At 41.3% G+C, this 10,160-nt stretch overlaps 1 protein-coding gene across 2 annotated transcripts in view; it reads right to left on the bottom strand.

The window, feature by feature from the left end:
- Positions 1 to 4,957: 4,957 nt before the first annotated feature.
- Positions 4,958 to 10,160, bottom strand: part of samd4a (sterile alpha motif domain containing 4A) — a 47,139-nt gene continuing 41,936 nt past the window's right edge. For both annotated transcript variants that reach the window (XM_085770648.1, XM_085770641.1), the window contains 2 exons: positions 9,697 to 9,780; positions 4,958 to 6,807 (listed from right to left, as the gene is read on the bottom strand). In XM_085770648.1, coding sequence (XP_085626774.1) covers positions 6,779 to 6,807; positions 9,697 to 9,780 — 113 coding nt within the window. In that variant the 3' untranslated portion in view covers positions 4,958 to 6,778. The remainder of the gene's footprint in view (positions 6,808 to 9,696; positions 9,781 to 10,160) is intronic.

Genomic DNA, 10,160 nt, shown 5'->3' with positions numbered 1-10,160 from the left:
GTAACAGTCCATGTGGTGATACAGACTTTAACTTGAGTCCAACATCCCTACTTGCGTTACCTGGTCAGGTGTTGTCACTCAAACACCACACTGCCGTCTGTGTCGTCCTCACTGCAGTCTGGACCAGTGAACAGTCACAGGTTTTGGAATGAAAAATATGTAATTCAGATGTGGAAACTGGCCACATTTAAAACCTTGATCAACAGTTTTCACATTGACAAAGAATCAAGAGTGTTCACACTTTGCCGCCCTCTAGTGGTGAAGCCAGCAAAGACTCACAGAAGAACCTGTTGCTGAATGTGTGCATGAGATAAAAACTAAGACAATTTGGTTTTGTGAGCAGATTCAAAGCAGGAAACCATCTAACTATACAGTATATACCTATAACACAGGCTTTGTGCACCAGGTCACCTGCAACTGCAACTAAATGATTCACACTCCACAGAACATCCTGCACTGCTGTCACTGATCACTGCACGTCTGTAGGCCGATGACTTTGACAGACACATCAGTCTAGAAGCAGACGAGATTTCCCAGCTAATGTGGCTCATGCTCCAAAACAAGGATCCTACACTTCCCATGATGCACCTTGCGTACGTCTTTTATTCTCATGACGCCTCCAGAGTGCGGCGCTGCAGTGTAACTGTGACCTCAGCAAACCATCAGCAAATCAACGAGACATCCTCTCAGTTTGACTACAGGAGCATAAGGTGAGAAAATAAAACCACGCTGATGTCAGTGGTGAAGAATTTGGTAGTTAAACATCGATGAAGCACATTTCTAGTTTTGGTTTTATTTTCTCTTTTTTTCCTGTACAATTTAGAGAAAATATTTTCTTAAAATGAGCTTGTGTTTTGTCTCTTTGCTGCTGCAGTGCACTGAGCTCTGAGCGTTATAATCTTAAACTGAGATCTTGAACTCTGAAAAGTCATTTTACAGCTGTTTCAGTTTTCACAGGCCGACTCGTCTAAACCAAAGTAAAAATGTAAAGAGTCTAGGCTGACTGAACCCTGTGCTTAGTCTTTTTTTAAAGATAATAGAGACATTGCTTCCTTAGTGTAAAATGTAATTAATGTAAACCAATAGTGTTCTCTGTTGTGTTCACACACAAACACTAACAACAGACTGAACGTGTTAGAGATTTGTTTTTGTTTTGTTTTTATGTATAACGGGGGCATGCCAAGTCACAGCATTCTGGTTTGTAGCGACAAAATTACAGCAAGACACATTGAAAAACACTTGAAAGTATTCCCACATGCGCACGCACACGCACACAAACACACATCCTCACCGTCACAGTCATTCACGCATTTTTTGTACAGACCAGAATTATTCATAACTTCATATCAGCATTAAGAAGTACCTACAGAGTACAGGAACAACACAGACCGAGTCCGTCACCTCCGACCACGTTCACACTGCAACACTTCAACGTTCAAGTCAGATTTTACTTTGTCTTTTAATTTCCACATTTAGCAGCACAGACAGTGTCAGACATGCAGCTGCTTTAGAGATGCATCAAAATACATTCAAGTCTCCTTTTAAAAGTACAAATTTGACACATGGGGAGATGATTTAAGTTTTGATCTCACATCAGTTCTCCTTTTGTCACACTTTAAAATCTGTGTCTCCGTGGATCAAACCGACAGAGATTTGGTTTCTAAGAGTCGAGTAGATGAGAATTTGCTGTGGATGTAAAGTTCGTATTCATTGCTCCATCATCTCCTAAGGATTCAGAGAACTGATGCATCTCACTGCTCTGGGATTAAACTCACTCCTACATTACACATTATAAGTCTTTTGTTGGTTGACTTTCAAACTCCACAAATGTGACAATAATGCTTTCCTTGTTTAACATTTAAGTTTAACCTGTGGTCCAAAAAAATGATCATCAGAATAATAAAGAAAAGAATCAGGATATCAATGAGAAATTAAAAAAAAAAGAGCTAGATCATTCCAGACAGGAAGATTCAAGGAAGCGCCTCTAAGCTGTGTGACTGAATCAAAACCCAGTGCTCACACAGGAGTTCGAGGAACAATCTGAATTTGGAACAATCAGGAGCAGTGTGAACGTGACCAGTCGCTAATTTCATCCTATTACATTACAGTTCTTAAAGTCCATATAAAACCATTTACATTTGGGGTAAATGTCTCGAGTACAAAAAAGGCACTGCCATTTGTTATTCTAAATATGACTTTCCCAGCCTTGTGCATGCAGTTTTAAAATATAAATTACACTTTCTTTTTTTTTTTTTTTTCCAAATTTCCTCCTTTTCTTTTTTCTGCATTTTCTTCAGTTTTTTGTCTTTTTTGTGTTTTTTTATTATTAAACATACAATATTCCTTTGTCAAATATATACGTAAGCCTGCAGTCAATACAGGACACCGGCTCTTTGATAAAATAAAACTAAATGAAGTACAGGAGCACAGTCAAGCGGTAACACTTTGTTACACAATGGATGCTGCTGAATTAAAAAAAAAAAAAAAAAAAAAAAATCTTGGCATCCCATATTGACATAAACTGAATAAACTGCAGACTCTAAAAATACAAGATAAAAAACAGCATATATGTCTCGACTTAAAGTACATTAAATGTATTTTTTTTTTTTTTTTGGAATATCAAGGCGTTATCTAACTGTTAATACCGCAGTGTGCACAGCGTTAGAAGCATTCCTGGACACCCACAGAGCTGATATGCGTTTAGAAAACAGTAAAAATAAAAGCATTTGGTTTTGAAGAGATGTGTAATGATCCAGACCTCAGAGCTGAAACCCTCCATTGTCCCGTCACAGGCTCCATATTCTGCACTAACCACGGCCAAGCAGAGACCGGAGGCTGCTGGTGCTGATTAGCTCTCTACACTCAAAACATGCTAATTTACTGTCGGTACAGAATCTCTACAAAATGTGGCATAGATGAGAATTTGTTCACAATGAGAAAACTATAGAATATTACCGGTCTTACTCTTTAATGTAACATGCATAGAGACCTATGAGCTTCTCCCATAAAGACCAGGCGGTAATACACACACAGCACCAAGTTCAGACTCCAGACCTCAAATCTCAACCTAGAAAGGCCCTTACTGTCTAATGCCTCTTGTCAGGGGGGGACTAGTCTACTTCCTGGCCTGCCAAAGACAACGACTGCAACAACAATGCACCACTGTTTTGTTTTCTGACATGAATCGATGTGTCTGTGACGGGCCGACTCCGGCTTTCAGCTGTGCTCCAACACCCCAACTTCACATGAAAAATCTCAACATTACACTGATAGATACAAACAAGGTTATAGTTCAACAGCAACAACAACAACAAAAAGAGAAAACAGTCTAAGTCAACAATAACTATGTTAATATTTGAGATGTACGTATGGTCACCAGCCATAACATGTTAATACATATGGTACTTTAAATAATAATACACCTAAATGAGTAAAAGTATCACCTCTGCAAAAATTATGAAAAAAAAAAAAAGAATAAATAATTGTATCTACTTTAAGTACTGATTCATATGGCAGTGACACTCAAAGAGTCTGAATACGGTCCTGATGCTGCCTCTCACTGCGGAGCATCAGGAGAAGACGTTTCCCTCCCCCCGCTCAGGATTCAAACGGGTTCATGTCACATTTGTGCTTTGGTGGAATCTTCGTCCTCGCTCACAAACGTACAGACGACCGCCGTCTGTCCTGCTCCTACAGAGCGTAAGAGCAGGAAACACCTCAAATACTGACATACAAATGTGAAGAGTGTGCATGCGATGTCACGGCTGTGAAACTGACAACACACAGTTTCCCATGTGGTATGTGTGTGTGTTTGTATTTGTGTGTGGACTGTGAGTATGCCCACATCTGGACTGTGCTTTAAAGCCACTATCACTGGATCTGACGCCACATTCAACCAGTCAAGGCTCAAGAAAGGACCATAACAGGATTTCTGCATGTTTTAACCCATTAAACACACAAGAGTAATAAAGTGTAGTGTGGTGTTTTACATGTAGGTAGTCAGTTGTTTCTTTTATGATGTGGTGCTGACTCAAGAGGATAAGTGTGGTTCTAATAGAGCTGTAATGATTACTGATTTAAGTGATCCTTTCAGATTCTTGTTATGTATAAACAGTAAAGCGCATGGTTCAATATTATGAAAAATGTTGGACTAAACCAACAGTGGGTATGAGCTCAGATAAACTGTGAAATAACATTTTACACTATTTTATATACAAAACCATTAACTGAGGGAATTGTCTGCAAATTAATCAATGACAATAATAACCACTAGCTGCAGCCCTGCACTTCAAACCAGATCTTGTATAAAAAAAATTAAAAAAAAAGCAACTGCAAAATGAAACAGAACCTATTGTGATGTAGTAACTCCATCAAGACTGTGCAAGTTCATTTTAATACCATGGTTAAAATAATGGAAACTTTGATTTATTAAAAATAGAATACTTGTCATTATTGTCACATAATGTAAATGGGCTAAAACATGCAACAACACTGATATGGCCCTTTAACTGATATGGCCCTTTAACTGTGTGGGTAGATTCAGTCCAGGAGTAACATCCACCACCAGTCAGATGAGCAGAAATCATTTAAGGTTAACGATAGGTGTCAGGAGCTTTGAGCCTCTGCTGTGGGGTTTAACATCGCCGTGTGATGTGGTTCTACCACTTGACTTTTCTGACCTCTGAGACTTCAGCTCTAACGAGAATTAGTGTCAATCTCTTCAATCTGCTCTGATTCGTCCGACTCCAAAGCACAAAACTGTCATTTGAGCCTTGAACGTTTGGAGTTTAGTGTATCACATTATCATATCAAGTGCAGGATACAAAAGAAGTACTATAGAATTGCAACATACTAATGAAGAAACTAAAACAATAATCATCAACGACCCTTAGTGACGATCATTCAGGGTCAGGACTCTCAGCGCACGTGCTCAGTTTTAAGTGGCACAGAGGGGGAGTTTCCTTACCAGCTTATTTCAATATAAATCTATTCTTATAAAGTCTGTTTTCCATACACAATAAACTGAGGATAAACATTAAGACACAGAATAACCATGAAATTCAGAATAAAAAAAAAAGATAAAATGTATTCCATGTGGGCCTGCACAGACAGAACAGACAGAGAACCGTGTGTCCACAGGCCGTCTCTTCTTCGTCGTCTGTGCCGCCGTGACTGTGTTTGACCAGCAGGTGGAGGTAAGCACTAGTGAGACAATCTCTGGGAAACGCTACCCCTTCATGGATTGACAGTTGTGTGATTTCTCCGGTGTTGCAATCGCCTCGGCAACACGGTCTGCGCGGAAACCCAAAAAAATGGACCTCCTGTTTTGTTCTGCTTCACACGTTTCACAGTCTCCCTCTTCCACTGAGAATGAGTTGTACTTTAGTTGTAACATGCAGCTTAAGCATCTCACCCTGCTTTTAGAAAAAAAAAAAAAACCAAGCCCTGTATCTGAACGTGCAGACGGATCCCACTTGACACCGACAGCTGCGTTCGTCTCCCATTTGCGTGTACGAGAACCTAGGCTTTCACGTGTTGCGCCTACAGAGGCTCTGAATTCAAAGAGTTCATACAGTACATGCTGTGGATAAACAATAATGTGACTGACCGGCGCCTAATTCACCTCCTCCTACGTTCACTCGCTCACATTAACAGATTACAACATGATTAGACATGACATCATCTTCCTCAGTCATTCTCCGCCGACCAGAGGTCCTGCCTCTGATGTCTTTCTCCTTGAAACATCCGCTTCCCCTTCCTGCATCACTTCAGCTTTATTCTTTCTTCCCCTACTTTCTGTGTCTCTTTCTGCATCTTCCTCTTCTTCCTCTTATCCCTCTTCACACATCTCACTCTCTCTCTCTCTCTCTCTCTCATCCTCTTCTCTTGCTCTCTCTTATTGTAAATACTCCAGCCAACACTTTGTGGTTGGCTGATGAACTAAAGAACAAGCAGGTCGGTTGTAAACTAGCGTGACAGCTACTCATGGGACGTAAAGGTGGTACGCGGCCAAGGCTTTACAGAATATTCCACAATTCATACCTGAAGGTCATACATGTTTCTGTACCCTTTCAAAGTAGCATCATTATGTAAACAATAAATACATACAAACACAAATAAATGATTTTTTTTTTTTTTTTTGGCCACCCAATACTGAGCAAGAGGCCTTCCCAAGCTCTAAAAGCATCCTGGACACACTGTCCTCGCTGAAAACAGTCCAGGAAATCCCAAACTTCCTTCTTGCGTCCTTGTAGCTCTGCTTGTCTCGTCTTGTTTCTGGGTTTGAGGTACTGTTATGCGTTTGAAAAGATGCCACGAGCTGTGGTCGATGTGCAGGGACCAGAAGGTCTTGGAGAGAGGGAAAGGGGGGTCTCGGTCTCGCCGGGCCCTGATCCGGAGGGCCAGCGTCTCCCTCCTGCTGTGGGGAGGACTGGACTGCAGCGCTGCTTCTGGAGCGGCGCTGTTCACACACTGTCCAGGTCGTGTTTGTTGCTTTTTCCTCTCCCCTCGCCCCAGATGCAGGTGACTGTGAGCATGCTGGCGGAGCAGAAAAGTGTGTTTTTTTTCCGACCCGATGGACGGTGCCAATGTGATAGCTTGTGTTAGCCGTTTGATGATCGGCGCGCTTGTGTTTCTTGGATCCCGCCCGGTCCTTTGGTTGAGCTCTACCATTGGCTGCAGGGAGAGGGAACGGGAGGGCTGGTGACCTCGAGGTGACTTATCGGGAGAGAGCCTCGTGAACCTGCGCTGTCCTGCTGCTCTCACTCCAGTCCTCAGTTCATATTGTTGATGTGCGGTCGGCACCGTCTGAGGAGGAGAGGAGAGAGAAGAGGAGACGTTAAGGTCTGAAACCATCAAGATCCTGGTGAAGATACCGGGACAGGCTGTAGATTTCCTGTCACCCTGAACAAGAATAAGCTGATACAGTGGAGGATGATCTCGTAACTCCCATTTCCATTTCTCTTCTTCTAGGTCAGCTACATCAGTGTCTTGTTTTAAATCTCTCCTTAAAACTCATTTTAATCTGAAAGTTTTCCTAATTTTATTTATTTGTATTGGTTGTCATTTTATTGGTTTTATTGTTGTAAAGCACTTTGTAACATTTATTTTGAAAGGTGCTATATAAATACAGTGTATTATTATTATTATTCAGATTAACCAATGCTGTAACTGTTACGCAACAACAACAGGGAGATTTTTAACAGTACATTCTTCCAAACCATCTTTACAAGATCCAGTGGACAGCAGTATTAACCATAAGCTGTTTGCACAAAGCCTCGTCTGATTTGTAGTGTGGTCGTGATCTCACTGTGGTATGAGCTGTTTGTAACGAAGGCCTGAAGCATTTCTGACTTGGTGAACAGTGAGGGGCCATGGCCCACACTGTCATGGTGAGAGAACAACACATCTGTCAAAATACTGATAGAGGCTTTCAGAGAAAAACAACAGTCTGACAGCTGTTGCCTCTGGTGTGGCTGGAGAGGAAAATGTTATCAGGCTGCGCACTGGTGGACATTTTTATTCCAAAGTAATAAAGCCTCCATTATGATACTGAAAGGGCAGGTTTGTCTCATTGTGTGCTGCTGTTGAATAGCAATGCAGAGTACACTAACACAAGAGTGTGACACAAATTACAGCTGGGAGTACTAAGATTTGACGAGTCTCGACCAATCAAATGCCCTGGTTCAACCGTATGTGGCTGAACTTGATCTGGTGATGAGACCAGCATCCGTTCCTGATCAATTCACACTTTGATTTACCCAAAGTTAATTCCTGTCTAATAAACAAAAATAAACGGATGGTGCATTCACTGGAGGAAAACTACTAATCCAAAGTTTTCCCTCCGCTAACCATCTACCGGTACCAAGATCCTCACCTCAGAATTTCAGAAACTATATTCAGTGTGGATCCATCACAAGTTCTTGCGGTTTTATCTCAGCACTACTGCACATCTAGAAAAATCAAATCAATCCTAACTAACTAATGGTCTCTGCTCTTACACTTGTCACACTCGCTGTTAGTTTAGTGATACACTAGCTTCAGTTCTCTTTATTACACTAGGCTTTTCAAAATCTACCTATGCCGACGAAATGTCAACATCCTTTTGCTCACACACTCATGAAACATTGTGTTCTGGGTGATGTCCTGTCGCTGGTTTGGATTCAGTTACGAAGCTGTGTTAATCTGAAGCTCGCCACAGCTGGCCTGATGTTCAGGTGCAAAGGACTAGAAGAAGCCGAAGCCCTGACAACGAAGGAGTTTCATAAGTTCAACACACTGTCGTTCTGCTGCCCAGCTCTGCTCTCCACCTAACACACACACGCACAAAGCAGCACTTGTCCACCGTTCTGTGCCGAGCACTGAGGCCCACTGTCTTCACCTCAGTGGAGTTTTGGTGGGGGTGAAGCTGGCAATGACTTTAACTCAGACTAAAACTCTGAATGTTCTGTATAACCAGGTCGCCAAATGACTGACTGGACTCATTCCATTATCACGCTCGTTAACTTCCATGTTCAAAGTTTTTATGTTCACATTGGCACTTCTATTGTCATCTTTGCTGCCCACATTAAATATCAAAACTGTGTGGATTTGCCTGTTTTATAGATAAGTCTACTGTATATGAAGTAATTATAACAATCAGATCATGAAATCCCTCAACAACTAACTGACTTCACTGTGACGGGGCATCACAGACATGTTGTTGTGATATCACACTCCACCTTTTCTGTGTTTTTTCTTCCATGTCTTCCTCTACAGTTCAATGTGAAAACAATAAACAGCCGTTACATAGTTTACTTTTATGTTACATCATTAGAAAATAGCACGGAAGAAAAACTTTATTTTATTCAACTTAATTTACAATTGTCTGTGTTTTAAATATGATGTAATCCTCCAAATAGAGTTGCACCGTGGGTCATATCTGATGATACAAATTACAGTTGTGAATGAAAGTCATTGTTTAACCCAACTTTTCTCCTCTGACTCTTCTCATTTTATTTCCCTCCTGAGCTGAACCGACCTCGGCCGTTGCCAGAATTGCTGTCGAATCTCAAACTTGGCGAGTTTTGGAGCCGCTTGGCCAGACTGGGCCAACCAAATCAAACACATCTGAAAAACCGTTGCCGGGCTCCAACAAGTCTGGAGTTATCGATGGGCCTGGATCTCCAGACTTGATTCTGTTCACACAGCAGTATAATTAACTTGGGGTTTGAATGGGCCAGTCAGCCCTTAAGATCGGTGTTAAGATCAACTAAAGAGACATAACCTGAACATGACTCGCTAACTGATGGACTGATAGGACGTTTGGACACTTCAGAGTTTACTTTTGGCTTTAAACGTGACACAGAAGTCGTGGTGAGTCAGTCCTGACTGCCGGCCTTTACTGAAGCTCTGATGACTGAAGCCTGAGAGACTGGAATCAAGTCCTGCTCCTGTGTTTATGTTGAACATGATGTTGAACATGATAAAACTGGATATACACACTACACAAGTTTCTGGTGGCTGTTAGCCAGCCCCACAAAAAATGAGACTGTTTCAATTACATTAATCCTCATATTCATTTTCAAAACATCGAAATGCAAAAAGAAGAATAAAGAATAGATGGAAGCCTCACATGTTTTTGCCTTCAACTCCAAAACCAATGGATATTACCTACTACGGTTTAATATTTAGGATCAATTAAAAACAGTGTCTTACCTCCCAAGGCGTGCTCTGTCATACTCAGACACAGAGACTCAAGGCGATTGTTGATGTCTGGCTCTGTCACTGGTAACTGATGATCTGCAACAAAAACACATTTGAAGCAAAATTAGCATCAGTGATTAAAAATATTCAATACAAACAAATCTGATCCTCTCCATGGTAGAACGTATGTATAATATCACTGACGACTAGTCTAGTTCCTTATTCAGTGCTGATTTCTCCTGACCTGACACATTCTCCAATATTTGACCTCAGTTGAACAGAATCATAGTTGGTCATTTTCTTTCTATTAAATCTGATTAGCTGGAGGACAAAAAAAATGAATTCACAGCAGCTGCAAATCCACTGAGACAATGTTGTCCACTCAACCAGAGTGTCGCCTGGATAATCAGATTATACCACACTGTGAACTCCAGCACCGAGACACATGCTACTGCTACACCACCAAAACAATGAGT

The sequence above is a fragment of the Trachurus japonicus genome, chromosome 3 (genome assembly GCF_045865225.1).
Source record: "Trachurus japonicus isolate A0001 chromosome 3, Traja_1.0".
In the NCBI taxonomy this organism is placed as follows: domain Eukaryota; kingdom Metazoa; phylum Chordata; class Actinopteri; order Carangiformes; family Carangidae; genus Trachurus; species Trachurus japonicus.
Note: the sequence above shows the minus strand (reverse complement) of the source record. Positions and strands in the feature narration are given on the sequence as shown.